The following is a 20,504-nucleotide window of genomic DNA, read 5'->3' as shown; positions in this document are numbered from 1 at the left end:
CCAGCTATAAAACGGCTTGGATCGTTGCACAAAAGAGTAAATAAACCATTTTTAGATCAAGATGGTAATTTCAGTTATGATAAAAGACTAGAAAAGATATTTTACCAAAAATGAAAGATCATCAATTAAGTCACAAAAAAAATGCCTACAGAATACAAGAACTTTTTAACAACATCAATGATCCATTGATTTAAAATCTGAAAAACTACGAAGACCTTTCTTTAGCTTTAGGTGAGCCATGTGACATAGGAGACACTGCCCAATTCAAACTTCATGCATGTACTGTCTTAGGGAACTTCCAAATTTATGACAAAAAGCTATCAATCTGCAGCCTAAAAAAAATCAAACTTGTGGTCTAGATATTTTTAACTTTTACATCTTTCAAAGAAAGAGTTTCAGCTGGATATTGAATAAAATTGCTTATCATAATAGATGATGCTGCAGCCTTGTTGGATCAAAAATTCAAACTTACTGACATTTTCCAACAAGAGACTGTTTTCTTTATTGCTTCATTCCACTGTACATTACATGTGGAAAATATCTGTGCTCAGTTTTTGAAACTGAATGTGTGAAAAACGTCATGGATACAGTTGTTAATATTGTTTAGTATATATGTGCAAATTCTATGACTCTTCACTAACTTTAGAAGACAATGGGTTTAATGATCCTGTGTTCTTTGCCAATACTCTTTGGCTGAATTGTGCAAGAGTTTTACAAAGATTTGCCATATTTTTAACTTGAATTAAAAATTTTCTTAAAACAGAAGGAATGCTTGCCTAATATTCAATAATCAAGGACAAAAAAAATCATTATCACACTGCACATGAATAAGCTAAATTTAAAGCACCAAGAAAAGGGAAGGCTTATTTGTGAAGCCAAACAAGTATAAGAATTTATACTGACATTAAAACTTTTAATAATATCCATCAATAATAATGATTTTACATATTTTCTACCATAAATTAATATGCAGATTTTAATTATTCATAGTGTCACATAAACTAGTTACAAAAAACTAAGAAAAATTTAAGGTATGCTAAGTTGATACTGATAAATTTAGAATTGCTTTCAATATATACTTCTTTGAACTTGATGTTAATGGTATTAAGAATTAGTGATATACTTAATTTGAAAAGACGTAGTTTTGAAATAATTTGCTTGAAAGGCAAAGTCTTCTAGAAAAGCATGAAATTGTTTTATCCATATGCATGCAAATATTATTACAAAAAGATTTTGGTATTCAGTTAGTAGAAAATTTTTAAGTTATGTCTGGAAAATTTGTGTATATGAAACCATTTTTTCAACAGTAAATCTTGTTAAATCTAAACACAGATACAGCATTTTCAATGAAAATTTAGTGTACAAAATAAGATATGCTCTAAGTGTAAAAACACTGGACTTCAAAGATACAGTATGAAAAAAGAATGTAAAAGTATCTCATTAATGAATTTTTAATATTATTGCATCTTCAATCCTATTTTAGATATATCAGACTAAAGTATATTTAAAATAATTTTACCTATTTCTTTTTACTGTTTTAAAAATGTGGCCACTAGAAAATGAACAACACGGGGACGCCTGGGTGGCTCAGTCGGTTAAGCATTTGACTTCAGCTCAGGTCATGATCTCACGGCTTGGGAATTCAAGCCCCGTGTTGGGCTCTGTGCTGACAGCTTGGAGCCTGGAGCCTGTTTCAGATTCTGTGTGTGTGTGTGTGTGTGTGTGTGTGTGTGTGTGTGTCTCTCTCAATGGCCCCTCCCCTGTTTGTACTCTCTCTCTCTCTCTCTCTCTCTCACACACACACACAAAAATAAATAAATATTTAAAAAATTTTAAAAAAGAAAATTAACAATACATAGGGGGCTCTCATACCTCCATTGGACAGTGCTGGTCCACACTATTACAAAAGCCTCTTATTTGATCTTGAGTTACTGAATACTCTTAAGTATAGATATTCTTCATTCATCCCTTTATTCACCAAATATTTACTGAGTACCTACTCTGTGTCAGATATTATTCTAATATAAATCAGAGAACACAGCAGAGATAGCTCCCCTATGAAGCTTACCCTCTATTTGGGAGATATAAAGGGCAAAAACATGACAAGCATATAACACCTAAGAAAGCAATTAATAATACCACAAAACTTCTCCACACATAGTAAGGGTTGGAGGTCAGTGGAGTGAGGGTGCAGGGAACGGGGGGAGGGAAGAGTGATAAGAGGTGAGGTCACTGAGGTAAGAGGAGTGTGAGAACAGCAGATCAGGTAGGTCATCATAGGCTCTCACATTGACTTGTAGGCTACTACTGGTAGGATTTTGGCTTTTACTCTGTGATGGAAATCCCTAGAGAGTTCTAACTTAAGTTTTAAAAAAATACTTCTGGTTGCTCTGTTCAGATTAGACAGTATGGTGGTGGAACAAGGGTAAGAGCAGGGTGATCTGGTAGGAAGCTGTCATTACAACACAAGCCACAGATGATGGTGGCTTAGACTAGTGATGGATGTGGTAAATAGTGGTGAAATTCTGTAGCTTTAAAAAAGTAGGGCTAACAAATTGGATGCGGAGTGTGAAGGAAAGAAAGGGATCAGATTATAGGTGAAGCAAGTTGATAATTTTTCTCCCTGTCAAGTATCTTCAGAGGCGGTCTGTTGTCTAAAATCTTAGGTTGGTATTCAAGTGCCTATATGCTTTGGCCCCAACATAGCCACCCAAACGCCACTTCCTAACACTTTTCATCTGTCCATAGCTCTCTTATATTCCTGGGCTTTTAATAATGCTGCTGCTGCTGCTGATAAAAGAATACAAACCTAAGTTACTATTTTTGAGGAACCTACTATATTATGACAGTTTTACTCTGAAAGTCTCAATTCCTATGAACAAATTATAAGACAGATATCATCACCACAGTGTTAGATACGAAAACACAAACATACTAACAGTTACTGTACAGTTAGTGTGCAAAAGGCCTATTTTGACCCTCAAGACTTTTTCTTTCATAGCATGATTTCTATGCTGTGCCCTCCGTCTGGAAAGTTCTTTCCTTTCTATGTCTGGCCCAGTTCATGTATGCGTCACCCTCTCTATAAAAAGTCTCATTATCTTCTCAGCCAGAATTAGGTTTTCCTCCTCTAAAGCAAATGGTTAAAACAAATCATTCCCACATATTTTTCAGCACCTAGCATTTCTTTTTCTAGTATTTATAATAATGACAATGATAGTTTATATATGTTGAGTGCTTACTATGGGCTGTACACATTTATACTATATATGCTATATATGTTGCTTAATACTTCTAACAGTCTTGTGAGGGATCCCATTATCAAACTCATTTTAGAAGTGATGGAAATGAGGCTTGGAGAGATGAAGTAGCTTGCCCAAGGTCAAGAGCAAGCAAGAGGCAGGATCAGAATAAACCTACATGGTCTAACTCCAAAGCCTATTATCTGCCTCATTACTCCTTACATTAATTCACCATTCATCATATAAGATTTTTTTTCCTATTTATTTTTCCATCTATGTCCCATCTTTTTCTATTGAATCTTGTTAAGTTCTGAGACATATTTGTCTTATTTATTCATGAAGACCCAACCTTCCCTAATAACAGAAATTAATCTGTTCAGAGACATAAATACAGGAGGGCCTCAAGTGGAAGAAGTAGGTATTGCAAGGGGAAAAAAAGCAAAATTGTTAAATTTTTCTTTAGAATCATTTCTTAATCAGTCCTTAATGTAAATATTTTGTCAAGTATGCTCTATATTCTAAAGTTTTAAGCTCTAACCATTTAGGAGAAAAGACAATTTTAATTAAATGTAGGAAAAAACCCACCTTCTCATTTGTTCCAAATGTAAAAATCAACAAAGAAGATGTCTAAATGTCTACTTTCAGGATGCAAACACTAAAACATAAAAAAGCCTGGCCATATAAACTGATGCAGGAATTTAAGACACAGCTAAAAACGCATACCAACCAAAGCACAAAAATATTTAATGAGAGTCTTAAAATTGGCCAAAAAAATAGAGGACTTTTAAACACTTATTATTTGGAAATAATTTTGAGTTCACAGCAGAGTTGCAAAAATTAGGAGTAGTACAGGAAACATCCTCATACCCTTCACCCAGATTTACCTAGTTCACCAGATTTATCCTTTCATTAACATGTTCATGAGTGAGAAATACGCTTGTAAGCCACTGGTATGTACAGGTTGTTGCTGAAGTCCTGCAAATTCTCAATCTCTCTCATATAGAAACACACATATACATGCACACACATGTGTATAGATGTATATGCATAAAACACATATACACACACATCACTTTTTTTCCTTAACCTTCTGAGGGTAAGTTACATACATCATGGCTCTTTACCCCTAAAAACTTCAGTATTTCCTAAGTATAAGTATATTCTCATATAACCATAGTTTAGTTGTCAAATTTAGGAAATTTAACACTGATCCAATACTTTTATCTAATCCACCATTTGTACTCCAAGGTTGTCAACTGACCCAATAACATCCTTTAGAACATTTTCCCCACTCCAGTGCATGATCCAGTCTACTATGGTCAGGTCTTGTATTTATTCTCCCTGTCTTTAGGCTCTTTTCATCTGAGATCTTTTATTGCTTTTCTTTCTTCTTTTTTTTAATGACATTGATATCTTTGAAGAATACGGCCATTCTGTCTTTCTCTTGTGCTCCTTCTCTCTCTTTCACACACACACTTAAAAAAAATAAAACTATTCTTGATTTTGAGTTTGTCTAATGCTTTCTCATAGCTAGACTCAGGTTACATGTTCTCTGCTGGAGGACTACATAGGTGATGTGTCCTTTTCAAGGTTTCACATTTGGAGTCACATTCTCCATCTGTTCTTCTTCTCTGGTGCTATCAATTTTTAGCACCGGGCAAGGTGTTGTCTTATTTCACTACTGTATAATTATTATTTTCCTCTAGCAATTAATAAGCAGTTTATAGAGAGCTACTTTAAAATCATGTAAATATGTAAATACTCTGCTCTTCATCAAGATTTCCCCCTAGATTTAGCATCTGATGACTCCAGCCTGATTCAGTCTATACTAAAACAGATGCAAAATGCTGATTTCCCAAATCTGGCAGCCTCTGCAGTTACGTCAGCACTCAACAGTCTATAATGAGCAAGAGCTCCCCTTTCTCCCCATTAATTAACTAATCTATTTACTAATGGTATGGACTTAAGGATTACTTTTTTCAATGGTCTGCAACTCATTACTGTATTTAATTATTTTGGTACTCAAGTTCTTCCAGATTTAGCCAGCAGGAGCCCTTTTCAAGCTTATTGCTTATGACATGACCCCGTCATTTGGAGCACTTCCTTATTTTCTGGTAAAATGAGATGTTCTAAGTTCATCTTGTATTTACCCTCCCTCCAATGCTTAAATCAGTCATTTCTCCAAGGAGACTGGGTTCCTTTAGTAGTTAATGATATCTGGGCATTTACATATGCTATGTGTTCACTGCTGTTAGAGTGTCTGCTTCTTGGTTCTTACAACTGACAGAGTCAGGGAATGAGTATATATATATATATATATATATACACACACACACACACACACATATATATGTATATATATAATGCATAAAAATATACATATATGTATGTGCACATATACATATAGATATTAAATTTTTTTTTTATGTCTATTTATTTTTGAGAGACAGAGAGACAGAGCATGAGCTGGGGAGGGGCAGAGAGAGAGGGAGATACAGAATCTAAAGCAGGCTTCAGGCTCCAAGCTGTCAGCACATAGCCCGATGTGGGGTTCGAACTCACAGACCTCAAGTTCATGACCTGAGTCTAAGTCGGACGCTTAACCGATTGAGCCACCCAGGCACCCTGACATACAGCTATTTTAGAAATGATACAGTCACAATACCTCCAATTCCAGTCCATCTCACAGGATTCTTTTGTGACTTTACTCTATTTTGTATGTCTGTGCGTTTTCATTGAGATTCTGGCTCTCAACGACAATCAACACATTTGCTAACATCCATAATACATCTAAAATGGTTTCAGACTTGCTTTGCCTGCACCACTAAAACAACAATAAAACTAAACAACAACAACAACAAAATACTAAAAAAAGGTTCAGGATTTGTCTGCAATTCTTTTCCAACTCAGTCCCAACCTGTCAAAGTCTGAACACAAATACTGTGTTCACAAGTTACTTGAATTGGTTTTCCTTTAGCATGAGGATGGTATTTGTTTGAAATACAAACAGATTCATTTATTTCAGTTGGCTTGTAGCTTTAGGTTCATTTTCCCTTCCTTATCTTTATTGATTTCTTTGTACATGTGTTGAGCGTGTAGAATATTAACATGCACCCAAAAGTAAAAATTACATAAAAAGTAATTCTCAGAGAGGTGTCTCTCCATCCTGTATCTTTTCCACCCTGTGTCCACCCACACCATAGATAACCAGTTTCATCACTGTGTCGTCTTCCTTTGGTGTCTTTCATAAGAGATAAACAGATATATAACTGCTCTTGTTTAAACATTGCATATATGCTCTTTTGAACTCTGCTTTTTTTTCCTTGGTAATATCTCCTGGAAATCACTCCATATTACTCAAGAGGAATTAAGGTAAGTTTCCAATATTTTCTAATTACAAACAAGACTGCAATACTGTGCATATATATTTTAATACTACTAGAGGCATATTTTCAGGGTAAATTCCCAGACATGAGATTGTCAGGTCAAAGGGTAAATGATATATTGATTTGTTAGAACGGCCAAATCCTCCTTCATAGGGGCACCATTCTGCATGCCAGATAAGAATGACTGTTTCAAAACATCCTCACCAACAGAGTACCATCAAGCTTTTGAATTTTTGCTCATCTGATAGGTGAGAAATGGTATTGGCATAGTTTTTCTAAAAAAAAAAAAAAAAAGCTTTGTTGAGGCAGAATTCTTCTATAGTAAATTTCAATATAGTAAAATTTATTAATTTTAGGTATACAGTTTGTTAACTTTGTTTAACCCAAGGTTATAAAAGTTCCTTCTAGGATTTAATTGTTTTAGTTCTTATGTTTATATCTATAATAATTCAGTTAGTTTTTTAGTATGACATGGGGTAGGGGTGGAGATTCATTTTTTTTCCTCATACAAGTATTTCCTTAATCTATCCCCTGTATTGTAATGAGCATCTTTCCCCCAGGTGAATTGTCTGTGAAACTTTTCGAATACCAAATGATTCTAAGTGTGGGTCAATTTCTACCAGTGTCACATTATGTTAGCTCCAGGCTTATAGCCAGGAGGAGAAGTTTGTCTGATTATGTACACTCTTCCAATTCCTTTGGTAGTTACTTATTTTTTGATGTCAGGTTTTAAAGCTGTTTTCTGTTGGAAGATGTCTTTGGCCAGTTTTTATACTCTATCATTACTAGAAGCTGGAAGTCCTATCTGAGTGTAGACTTAATTGGTATTTCTCTTATTATGAGAAAGCTTATCTTTTCCTATAATTAAGGGACATTTTCATAATGTTTTTTGGGCGAACTATCTGTTCATGTCTTTGCCAATTTTTCTACATCATTTTTCGCTTCTCAACTGTTACAACTTCTATCTGGTTATTACTTGTGTACATGAATACAATTGAGTATTGCATTTTGATTTTATATCTTGCTAGCTTGTGAATTTTTCATTGAATGAATTTTATCATTGATTGTCAATGGTATTCTGGATAACTATTATATCATCTGTAAGCAAATGGTTTTACTTATTTCTTTTCTAATTCACATACCCCTAGTTGTTTTTCTAGTCTAAATGCATTTTCTTTTTTTGTGTGCTGTTTCTATCAGGTTTAGGCACTGATGTTATACTAGTTTCAAAAGAAGAACTTGGAAATTTTCTTTCATTTTTTTTTATCCTCTGAAGCCACTTATGTAGTTTTGGGATTGCCAAAGGTTTGGTTAAGTTCCCCTGTAAAACATCTGGCCTGGTCCTTTTCTAGAGGGTAGTTTCTTGATAACTCTGCTTCTTTTATGTAAATTGATCTGTTAAGCTTTCTATCTCTACTGAGGTCAGTTTTGGCAAACTATATATTCCTAAGAAAATCTTTTAAAAGAGCTTTTAAAACATCATTAACATGATCCCATTCATGTTAATTGAAATAACTATGATGGTCTCAACTCAGTCATATTTTGTTGAAATTATTGTGTGCATATATTATATTTACTGTGTTTATTTTGTGTGTTTCTTTCGCTTTTTTTTTTTTCCTTTAAATTACTTTTGGTATTTTGTAAGGTGTGTATTTTCATTCCATAGGTTACCTTTGTTTATTACTTTTTATAGTGCCTGAAATCTCCTCTATTTTTACCTAATGTTTTACTATCTGACATCAGCCTTACTTACACAACAGAGTGGTTGCATTCTATTTTCCTTTTTTCCCCTTGCTTTATCCTCTCATTTTTTAAATAAATTGCATCTTCTGATTTTTTTTGTCAGACATGTGACCTCAGTCTCATTTTTGTCTCAGCAATAGAATATCTGTGAAATGCTCATTCTTTGGGAAACTCTGGACAAAGTTATTCCAGTAATTTTTTGGCTGGATGAAACTCATCCTCTCCTAGATTCCTCAGGAATACTACGTATGTGCAGCATTCTCTGAATACTGGCACATTCCAAACTATTTTTCCAGGGCCTTGGTATCTGAAAGTCAGCTTGGCTGTATACATTTTGGTTTACATTTTCTTTCCTTTAGTTTCTTGAAAATGGTGCTCTACTTGGCCTTACTTTGTTGTGCTGAGAAGGCTGATGCTGGTCAAATTCTATTGTCTTTGTAAGTTATTTGATCTTTTCACTTGGAGGCATGGTGCATTTTCCTATCTTTAAAGCCTAATACGTTTACTGGATATGTCATAGAGTTGATCTTTCGAGGTCAGATTTCCCTAGTACCCAATGAGAGATTCAGGTCTTCTTTTATTCTGGGAAGTTTTCTTGGATTATAGTTCTAAATATTAGTGTTGTTCAGTTGTTTTATTTCTTCAAGAAACTCTTTTACTTCCTTTCACTATCGTTGTCCCGGTTATGGCATTTTTTTTCCAATGCTTTTTTATCTATCTGTATTTATAAACTTAGTTTTCATTTCTGATATGCTTTTGTCTTTTCCTATTTCTTTCCTAAGTTTTACCAACTCTCCTTTTACTTCTTCCTGCCTTTTTTTAAAATCAATTTCTATTCTTAGTTTTTTAAAAAATTTCTGATTTAAAGTGTTTTTTTGTAGTGGCAAATGCTTTGTTTAAGGATATTTGAGTTTGGAGTGTCATATTAGTTTTCTTCAGCTTTGTGGCCAAATTGTTTTGGAGAGTTTTTATCAGAAGGAAAACTTTAATTCATATTGTCTGATTTTTTACAGTAGTTTTGTAATAATGGGGACAGATTTAATTTTTTTTTTTTTTTCCTATTCCTTTTTCTTTCACAGAAAGAGTTCTTAGTTCAACAGCACACTCTCCTGTGCAGTTCTTTATGGATCATGATTGTCATGATGGAGGTAGATGGAAAGGACTGGTATGTATTGTTTCTCTTTCATTTCTGCATAATCTTTAATTTTCTCCTCTTATTTCCTTATTGCCTAGTCTCCAAGGGATACCATCTTTTTGTTTCTGTTCACTTGGTTATTCCCCAGAGGCAATGATTTTCCAATGTTGCCACTTCTGGTTACACACTTCCTCAAGTCCTGGGAACCACCAACTACTATTCTGTGCTTAGAGTCTGGCATTCATTATTGCATTTTCTTTCTGGAGGTGATTTTATTTGAACTTTGTCTAATTGTTCTGTTTTTCCTAGTTCTTTTCCAGAGTCATTGAAGGCTTACCACCCCTGTTCTTTGTATTCTAGGTTTCAGCCGCAGGCAAGCTGCAGGAGTTTGAAATTTTTTTATTCTATTTATATATATTTTCAAAGATGTGATGTTTTATGTCACAGTCATATTGAAGGTATGGGTTCTATGTGATTTTATTAGCTTTCTTTGTCGATTTTATGTTTTCTGGGGGGATGAAGTCAGGGAAATTCAAAATCAATTGATTGTCAGTGATCTCTAGAAACGTTCTTTTATCTTTCTACTCTTAACAATATTTATTTGTATGTCTATTTCATGATAATGCCACTGTATCTGTTCTGTTGTAAGCTGCCTAAAATTTTGTGAAGAACAATGCAGAGTAAAAATAAATTTTTACTTTTTAGTACTAAAAAATAAAAGTAGGGGCACCTGGGTGGCTCAGTTGGTTAAGCATCTGACTCTTGATACTGGCTTAGGTCATGATCTCCTGGTTCATGAGACTGAGCCCCATTTTGGGCTCTGGGCTAACAGTGCATCCAGTTGATATTCTCTCTCTTTTTCACTGCCCCTTTCTTGCTTGCATGTGTACGCACTCTCTCTCTCTTTCAAAATAAATAAATATACATTAAAAAAAAATGAAAGTAAAAAATCCTCTGCCTTGGAGGTTTCTTTTCTTCTTTTGTTTTTTCTTTAATACAATGAAGTATGAGAAACAGAAGAAAAGAAAAAGGGAAAATAAAAGGGTAAAACAATAGAATAGCAATGAGATTAGCCATTTCAGTCCATGGTTATCTGGTTTTGAAAGCAATTTCTTTGAGCAACAGTAGCAGGACTTCAGCACAGAAACAGCCTCTGAAAGTGATTGCCATTAAGATTTATGCTATTTTATACTATGTTACTCACATCTGTAAGCTCTAGGATATTACACAGCATCATTGCTATATACCTCATATGTTTATGCACTTACACATAAAACACACATATGTAATATATGCACTTACTTGTTTCACATTCTGGAGTTCTTCTGTCAACTGTTTCTTTTGCCTTTCTGATTCAAATAGTTTTTCCTATATTTAAAAACCACTGAATTAATAACATGTTATGAAGTACCAATGAGTATCATTCTCAGGACTTTATTTCAACATTTATAAATTGTCCAAACATCCAATCGCTATAATCTGAAAGTAGTTCTCAGTTTTCTAGCTTTACACATACCATTCAAAATTAGTTATTTACAGTACAACTGTGATATAAATGCATTTCCTGTTAACTGTAAATAGCCATTTTGTACACTCTTCACTTCTGAGCTCCAAAATAAATCCATCAGGATGAAAATGTGTAAATACTAACAAAATTTGGAAAAGAGCGATCATTACCCAGGTGCTTCCAAACTGAAGAGCATTACTGTTACATCTTAGAGGTAAAGGTCTCTTACCACATGAAAGAGGACATAAGAAATTGGATTGACTATTCTTTTCCTGATTTAGCTTGTACTTGGAAGATTATCCACAAAAATGAAGATATGGCTACCATAACCAAACTACAAAATAATAGTTACTAATGTAGAATATGCATGCAAATTAAATACTATCATCTTTTAACATTCACTTAAGCACATACTCTAAAACATTCAGTGTTTTAAAAATATATCATAAATAAATCCACATTTTATTGATCAAATCAAAAATACTCAGAGTAATTTAAGGACCATTTTACTATAAACTTGGGCAGAGGAACTGCTTGAAGATTAAGTTGAGTGGTAAATATTCATGGCAACATTGCAATGTTTATAAGAAGCATTCTGCTTCCTGGTATATTTCAGCTCATTCTTATCTAACAGATGAAATGAGGGTGTATGAAGATGAATATCATATAGCAATCTAATGAATCTGCCACAGGCCGGGAGCCAGGAAACTGCTGGCTCTCATGCTTTGATGCTCTAGCAACTCACCTTCACTCTGTGTCCTACTTTTTTTGCATCTGTAAATGGAAAATACATCTATTTTCATTCAGCTTTGCAAACCAGTAGCAATCTAAACTTTGTAGGGAGATGGCTTCAAGTTAAATAAAGAACACATCACTTTTAAAAATCATTCTTGTAAAATAAAGAAAAAAGTAGCCACTGGCATCAACTTATCTTGGTTTCGTTTTTATTTGTATTGTACCTCAAGTCAGAGATGAAGGATAGAGATGTCACAGGATAACAGCAAGTGACTAGAGAGCACCTACACATTCTGTGAACTGCATTTAACAACCTCTGTCATTTGTGTGTGTGTGTGTATAACACAAGTAAAAATACTGAAGGTACAAATGTTACCTCAATGAAGTATTTATTGCTTTGTACACTCTATATGGCCAAACAAGTGGTTCTCAGCCACTAGGTTTCCAGGTAAAGTAAATTATAAAATACAGAATATGCTTTATCTGAGATTTTAGGTCCTATCACATTAGGGTATGTTCAGTTACGTTTTACAGACATTGAACGTGAATCCTGATTTATTGAATAGCTATTTAGGGAAGCCCTGCTTAAACATTATCTAAATACACTTTTAAATTAAAATTCTAATAATTAATACTGATATTCAAATAAAAACTGAAATATATCACTAAACAATGATAAATATTAAGAAAATGAAAAAAGACTTGAGAGCCTCTCAAAATTCTAATGAACCATACGATTAAATGGCTTACAGAGAGATAAATTATGTAAGATGCTATTTTACCAAGATAACCATTGTTGGAGATGTTTTCAAAGAGAATATGAGGAAATATTGTCAATTTATTCTTAAAGCTAAATTTGTATTTTTTCATTTTGTGACTCTTAACTGTTATACCAACAAATGTAGAAGTGGTTTCAAAGTTGTAAAAAAGTCTATAAATATTCCTTTAGTAATGGAATGTTCATACACACTTGGAAGGAACATGAATTGGTAAAATCTTTTGAAGGGTAATTTGGTAGCATGCATAAAATTTTATGTGACATATCCTTTGATAAAGCAATCTGACTTTCAGAAATATTCAATTTGTATTTTTAAAATTGTAGAAATTACTCAAAGATACAACTACAAAGCTATTTATGAAGGAATTATTTTTAATTTTTTTTAAGTTTATTTATTTTTATTTTTTTTTAATGTTTTTATTTATTTTTGAGAAAGAGAGAGAGAGAGAATGAGCAGGGGAGGGGCAGAGAGAGGGAGACACAGAATCTGAAGCAGGCTCCAGGCTCTGAGCTGTCAGGACAGAGCTGACGTGGGGCTCAAACTCATGGACGGTGAGATCATGACCTGAGCTGAAGTCGGACGCTCAACCGACTGAGTCACCCAGGCGCCCCAAGTTTATTTATTTTTGAGAGATAAAGAGACAGAGTGTGAGTGGGGGAGAGGCAGAGACAGAGAGAGAGAAAGAGAGAGAGAGAAAGAGAGAAAGAGAGAGAGAGAGAGAGAGAGAGAGAGAGAGAGAGAGCGAGCAGACACAGAATCCGAAACAGACTCCAGGCTCTGAGCTGTCAGCACAGAGCCTGACACGGGGCTCAAACTCTGAATGGCGAGATCATGACCTGAGTGGAAGTTGGACACTAAACCAACTGAGCCACCCAGGCACCCCTGAAGGAATTCTTTTTAATAGTGGAAAACTGGAAACAGCTTAAATATTCATCTATAAGGAACTGGCTAGAAAACTTAGGACAGAACCATTTGATGGCAGAAGAGCCATTGGGGAGAATTTGGCAGATATGCATATATTAACTTGAAAAGTAGCCTAAAATATAAGGCTAACAGGGGTGCCGGGGTGGCTCAGTCAGTTAAGCATTTGATTCTTGATTTCAGCTACTTGATTCCACAATTTGTGGGTTGGAGCCCTGTGTTGGGCTCTGTGCTGACAGCATGGAGCCTGCTTGGGATTCTCTCTCTCTCCCTCTCTCTCTCTGCCCCTCTCCTGCTCATGCTCTCTCTCAAATTAAATAAATCGACTTAAAAAAAAGAAGATATAAGGCTAACAAAGAGAGGGGAAAAAAAGAAAGCAAGCTGTAAAAAAGTGTGCAGTGTGTGAAGAAATTAATGTTAAAGTTAAAACACACATATACATTTATTTTTAGAAATATAATTGGCTGTATAGAAAAAGGCTCTCGGGATGCCTGTGTAGCTTAGTTGGTTAAGCACCTGACTTCAGCTCAGGTCATGATCTCACGGTTTGTGAGTTCGAGCCCCGCGTCGGGCTCTGTGCTGACAGCGCAGAGCCTGGAGACTGCTTCAGATTCGGTGTCTCCCTCTCTCTCTGCCCCTACCCTGCTCATGCTCGCTCTGTCTCTGTTTCTGTCTCTCTCTCAAAAATAAACATTAAAAAAAATTAAAAAAAAAAAAAGAAAATGTCTCTAAAAGGACAAACAAGGTACGTTTAACAATGGCTTCCTCTAGAAGTTGGAGTTTAAATACTAAGGTAGGAAAGAAATTTCTTCCTTTTTTTAGGTGAGGTGTAAAGATTTCAGTTTAATAAAAATTAAATAAACATAGATTTTTACTTATTTCAGAAAATAAAGTAAAATAATTGAAAAAAACATATTCCTATGGTGAATTAATCATGAATCAAGTAGTTACAGTGTTTTTCTTAAAAGACTTGGAAAATCTAATGTATTTCTGTAAAAATTAGGATATAATTTAATATTCTACTAAAAACAAAATGAAAATATGTAAAATGAATCAAAATCTTAAAGTATATTTGGGCACAAAGTATATTTGGGCACACTGTGTGTCTATTCTTCTCTTAATCATATTGCTTTAATTCCAAATTATGTTACCAAAACAAGAGGTCTCTGAAGCATGTATTTTCCATGGGAAAAAAGTATTTCCAATCAACATCTAAGGGATCCAAAATTGTCATGGCTTGCTTTGTTGACTCATCTAATCTTTTTTGGCTTCTCATCCTTGCACCAATATGAGAACAAAAAGGGGCAGAAGTAGCCAGATCAGAAGGTATGAGCAAAAACCAGTCTACCCTGAATCTTATATGGACATGGTGAAATATAAATAAGTATGTGAAACCAAAAAGTTGACTCTTTAAAGGCCTATTGACTAAATAAATGATCTATTTTGTGATATTAACAGTTTTTGCAACATTAATTTTATTTATAATATTACAAGCATTAATATCATACATTTGATAATTTACTTATAATAAATATAATAATTTTCTTCCTTTTCTTTTTTCCTAAGCAAAATGTAAGGAGGCGAAATTGGAGATTACCTTGAGTGTATTCACTTCCTCCAAGGCATCATTTCTTTCACGCTTAAGCCTTTCCATTTCATCTGCCTCTAAGGAATCACAGGGAAGAAGCTGTCAACATTAAAATACAAGAAAAAAATTATGCATTAAATGCTAATTATGAGAACTAGCATGAAAATCCTTTTTGACGAGTGTTAAGCTTTTGCATTTTAATAACAAAATTTGGTTTCTTTGGAGTCATTTGATTAGATGAAAGAGAATATTAAAGCAACCTGGGGAAACTTGATTTAAGCTTAACTTCACATTACTGTTATTTATAACAGAATCTAGATGATTATAACATATACATATCCTGTTGTCATCTTTATGATTGTTTCAACAATATAATTTCCCTTAAAAGTCCAAATTCTAAGACTATGTTTATAATGTCAAAAAGACATTGAGTTATTGACATAAACTCTTCCCCAAAGACATCCACGCCAAGTACATGGTATGTAAGGCTAACAAAAGGCTGGACATTATCAACCAAGATGGTTTATGTAAACCCAGTAAAGTTCATTAATCGATTATATGTCTTGTTTTAACTAAATAAAATGCAATATTAACAGCCAAGCAGCTTAAAAAGATCCCTGCACAGAAATTGTGGATTGAAAGTAATATTAATAATTCATGCACAAGTGAATAACAACAACAACAAAATACCAGAGATGACAATTTCTCTTCTCTTACTGCTAGCATGATCTCTTTGACAGTCAATTACAAGGTAAAAAACAATGACAATCTAATCAGAGATAAAAATCCAAGTCTAATTACAGCCATCTTGTATGTATACATTATAACAGAATAAAAAAAGTATAGAAAATATAATTTAAAGGACTATGTGGAAAAAATGATTGCTCTTATAAGAATGGGCTTAAGGTAGGGCCTTTCAGAGAGGAGAGGTAAATACAAAAGATCATAAAAATAATTAATAATGTCATCATTTATTATGAACTTACTGTGTGCAGATACATTGCTAAGGACTATATATATATTCAAAGTTATATCCTTCCTATAACCTTGTCTCCATTTAACTGAGGAGGAAACGGGCCCGAAAGGTAAGCAGCTTGCTTAAACTTTCACAGCTAATAATGGCCACCTCATGATTCTCACAGAGATCTGACTTTAGTCATTAGTTTGTGATTTTTACTAACTGCCTAACAGAAATCATGGTGGAATGGATATAAGAAATTCAGGTTTAATTTTAAATGCTAGAATAACTGAAGTAGGAGTCATCCCTCAATTTTAGGGAGAAACATTTTCCTAAACAAACATCCTAAGCATTTCCTAAACATTTTGTCCTGACAATTACCTTTAGGTATGTATGGCCATTTGTTTTCATCATCTCATATCCTTCATCTGTCTCTGTTATTCTACTCTTTTGTGAGTACTCAACACACACTCAAAGAATTCATTCTTATACTATTTAGAATAGTTTTTGATACATATTCAAATGTAACAATATTTCTCAAAACTCATTCCAAAGGATATTAACTAGTTTTGTACAAAAGCAAAACTGAGTGGTGGTGATGGTGGTAGTGGTCCCTGTGGCCAGGTAAATTGGAGAAATGTAGGATTTAGAAAAAATGAACTTTCCCGCAGAGCTTCCAACATCCTTAATACTCTAATGAGCATTTTGAATATCCCCAAAGGAAATAAAATTTAATAACTTGTTGCATTTCCTCAAGTTATTTGACCATATCCCCAACCACCACACCTTTATTTATTTTGGGACATCTCAGTGGACTAATGCCTGCAAAAGCACAAAGTGTTCTGGGAAACACTGCTACTCAACATTCAGATAAGCCTATTATGTCTTGCATGTTATCTAAGACATGAAATACACAGAATTCAAAAGCTTAAATAAGAATCTAGATAACACAACTATATCAATTTATTAAGAGAAATTATAGGTTGGCGTTTTAGGGATACGATTATAAACTTGTGAGCTTAAAACATGGAGGCAAATCATGAATAAAAGAGCCCATGGTACCATTTTAGGAGGTAAAATGCTAGCCCGAATAGTCATAGAACAAACCATGACTCAAAAACAAAAAAACAAACAAACGCGCTATAATCCTATTGCTATTTTAGGCTAAGCAGTGAAAACCTACAGCCAGAGAATTGGCCATAGATGCTACCTGTGAATTCTTTGAAAAACCTCTTCGTGCTCAGTCATGTGTTAAGAGTTTGAGTATCTTCAACTGAGCAAGCAACAGATGAAATGAATTGTTTCTATTTAACTTCAAATGATTTCAGACAGATAACTGTTTTCTTTCCTTTTTTTTTTTTTTAATGTTCACTTATTTTTGAGAAAGAGAGAGAATGAGTGGGGAAGAGGCAGAGAGAGAGGGAGACACAGAGTTTGAAGCAGGCTCCAGGATCTCAGTTGTCAGCACAGAGCCGGATGTGAGGCTCGAACTCACGAACTACGAGATCATGACCTGAGTGGAAGTCGGACGCTTAACCAACTGAGCCCCCCAGGCGCCCCAAGACAGAGAACTGCTTTCTAACCTGCTTCCAATTCTTGGGCTTTATCCTTCCCTTCCTCCATTCCTTTCCTGTCTGGCTCTCACAGTATCATTTGGGATCCTCAGGCTGTCCCACCTCTGAAACACCTGGTAGATAACACCATAAATCATTTCCACTCTATTCTGGATAGCCACTATTCCATTCCAACACTCAATTCATTCCAACACTCAATTCATCTTCAACAGAACAATGTCTGCTTCAGGTCAATTTTATTGATAAAGCCTTCCACTAGAAACCAAGTCAATTACCTCCTTTCCTTAAATTTCTGTATATTTCCCTATTTCCTCCTTCCTTTCTCTTACTCCTTTACTTCTTTTTTTTAATGTTTTATTTTTATTTTTGAGAGCGAGTGAAAGCAAAGGAGGGGCAGAGACAACGGGACACAGAGGATTTGAAGTGGGCTCTATCTACACTGACAGCAGAGAGCATGATGCTGGGTTTGAACTCATAAACCTTGAGATCATGACCTGAGCTGCAGTGGGACACTTAACTGACTGAGCCACCCAGGCGCCCCACTCCTTTACTTCTAATAATCTGGTTTACATATATTTCTTCCCATCCGTACATTTTGAAAATAATTTATGTTCCATGTCACCAATAAACCTAGTATTTGACAAAATAAATGCACTCCCCCATCAACTTTCTTAACCTCCTTTCTTTCATGTAACATTGCTTAAGCCATTTGTCCTTGACACTTTCTCTTCCCTATGTTTTTGATTTCCCACTATCTCACCTGCCCTTCAGAATATTTAGGCTGCTTCTAATAATTTCATTCTACTCCTTAAGTGGGAGTGGAGGAGGTTCCGCAAAGTTTGTCCCTTTCTCCCTTTCTCGCTCTCCCTGAGTGAACACTTCCACTATCATCCTCCAAATCCCTCTCTGTGTCTAGTTCCTTATTTCCAGTGGCCTTTTGGTCACTTACACCTGTCAGCATATTGAACTTACTCTCTAAAACCCAACTATCATCTTCTCCACTGTTCTCATTTCCCTATTTCTGTCAATAGCACCACCCTACTATTATTCATCATCCTAATCAAAACTCTGCAGTTAGCTTTATTTCATTCTTCCTTATTTCTTACACTCAAATGCAAGTCTTAATGATGATACACTTGTTGTTGGTAAATTATCATATATCTGTCTCTCCATTCTTCCCATTTTCCTCACCTTCATTGTTTAGTTCTTAATATTCTATATTTGGACTCTTTCCTTTGTGCCCTATCTAGGCTACCTATGACCAGTTTCATTACCTTCCAAGATAACCAACACTACTACAAGATTATTATTTCTAAACTATCAATTTTGATTGTGTCACTATTCTCCCTAATGGCTCCTCACTGACTACGAGTAAGGTACAAACTTCTAAGTATAATATTTACATTTTTAGGCCTAACTTCCTTCACTGATCTGCACGTACCTGCTTATCTTTTTAAAAAAGTAGATTACTCTAGGGGTACCTGGATGGCTTAGTCGGCTAAGCATCTGACTCTTGATTTTGACTCAGGCCATGATCTCACATTTTTGCGAGTTTGAGCCCCACATCAGGCTCTGTCCTGACCCTGCAGGGCCTGCTTGGGATTCTCTCTCTCTCTCTGCCCCTCCCCAGCTTGCACCCTTTTCTCTCAAAAATAAAAAACTTCCAAAAAAAAAAAGGTATATTACTCTGTTTACCGTTACATTATGTATATATTTTTATTCATGCTAATTCTCTTATCACTTTCTGTTCACCTCTTAAGTAGATAAAACCCTACATATCATTTAAAACTCACTCAAAAGTCAACTCTGTTAGGAATCTTCTCTGAATATTCTAGGCTCCATCATAACTATGGTCTTACCATGTAGTGCTAGAGCTTGTTTAAAATCTATTTATGTACATGACTTTCCTTGCGCAATACTTTAAATTCCTTGAGGGACAGGCTTAAGTTTATTTATTTTAATAACGTGCTGGAACAGCTAACACAATGCCATCCACACTATAGTTGTTCAATATATATTTAATGTTTTGCAGATGAAATATATGAAGTGGCTATAAAGTACATACTGTCACACATAGTGAGACATACCTTTTATATCATGACCTCACTATAAGTGAAACATTACTCACTCTTATATAAATTTACAATTGTATTTCCAATTGTAGTCTCTCACCTGTTAAAATAGGGGTGCAATGCACTAAATTGATTTAGTAAGAAACCAAATTGTAAAAAGTCTTCATTAGGGAACATATAGTATTCTGTATATGTGTGGTAAACCCATCATATTATAATAGACCATAGTCTGCTGTTGCTAAGGTTAGAGTTCTGTTAAATTGACGCTCTAACCTTGCTTTTCTGTGTGTAACCTTATGCCAGCAGCAGGTGTTATCACTGTGTGAATTTTTTAACATAGCAATGATGATTAGAATCACAGTAAGACAATTACATTTTTAGTTCTAAAGGCCATATATTTCCAAAATTGTTAAGTTTTTTGTCAACTAAATGAAAGTAGGACTGACTTACACTGGCTTAACAATTCTTCCTTCTTGAAGCATAGCATCTCAAGAAATCTTACCAGATGCAGATGAAACAATGAGCAAAAGAAGCTCGTTACAAAAGAGTACATATTGTGTGATTCTATTTATGATGAAGTTCATCAACAGGCAAAAGCAATCTATGCTGTTATAAGTCAGAATAGTGGCTCTGTTGTAAAGGTGGGAGTGATGGTCAACTGAGACAAAGTTGGTACATTGGAGCCTTTGAGCGGTGATTACACACAAGATAGTAACAGAAATTCATCAGGTTGTACACTTGAGGTTTTTGTTCTTTACAGGGTGTTCATAATGTTGCAGCAAAAATATTTCTGAAAAGATAAATTAAGGAAAAGACAAACCAGAAGGAAAAAAAAAAAAAAAGGAAACACAAGTTAAAAAAAAC

The 20,504-nt window shown here is 34.6% G+C and overlaps 1 protein-coding gene across 7 annotated transcripts in view; it reads right to left on the bottom strand.

The window, feature by feature from the left end:
• The window catches only part of STXBP4 (syntaxin binding protein 4), a 165,163-nt gene that overhangs the window by 89,534 nt on the left and 55,125 nt on the right, over nt 1–20,504 (bottom strand). For 6 of the 7 annotated variants that reach the window (XR_002071657.2, XM_019415708.2, XM_019415710.2 and 3 more), the window contains 2 exons: nt 15,046–15,135; nt 10,809–10,874 (listed from right to left, as the gene is read on the bottom strand). Coding sequence is in view for 6 of the 7 variants with exons in the window: in XM_019415708.2 (XP_019271253.2) it covers nt 10,809–10,874; nt 15,046–15,135 (156 nt within the window). In the remaining variant the exon portion in view is untranslated. Of the gene's footprint in view, nt 1–10,808; nt 10,875–11,757; nt 11,788–15,045; nt 15,136–20,504 lie in introns of those variants that run through there. The other variant, XM_053893090.1, reaches the window with a different exon arrangement.

Source organism: Panthera pardus, unplaced genomic scaffold (assembly GCF_024362965.1).
Source record: "Panthera pardus isolate Hobbes unplaced genomic scaffold, ASM2436296v1 HiC_scaffold_3, whole genome shotgun sequence".
Lineage (NCBI taxonomy): Eukaryota > Metazoa > Chordata > Mammalia > Carnivora > Felidae > Panthera > Panthera pardus.
Note: the sequence above shows the minus strand (reverse complement) of the source record. Positions and strands in the feature narration are given on the sequence as shown.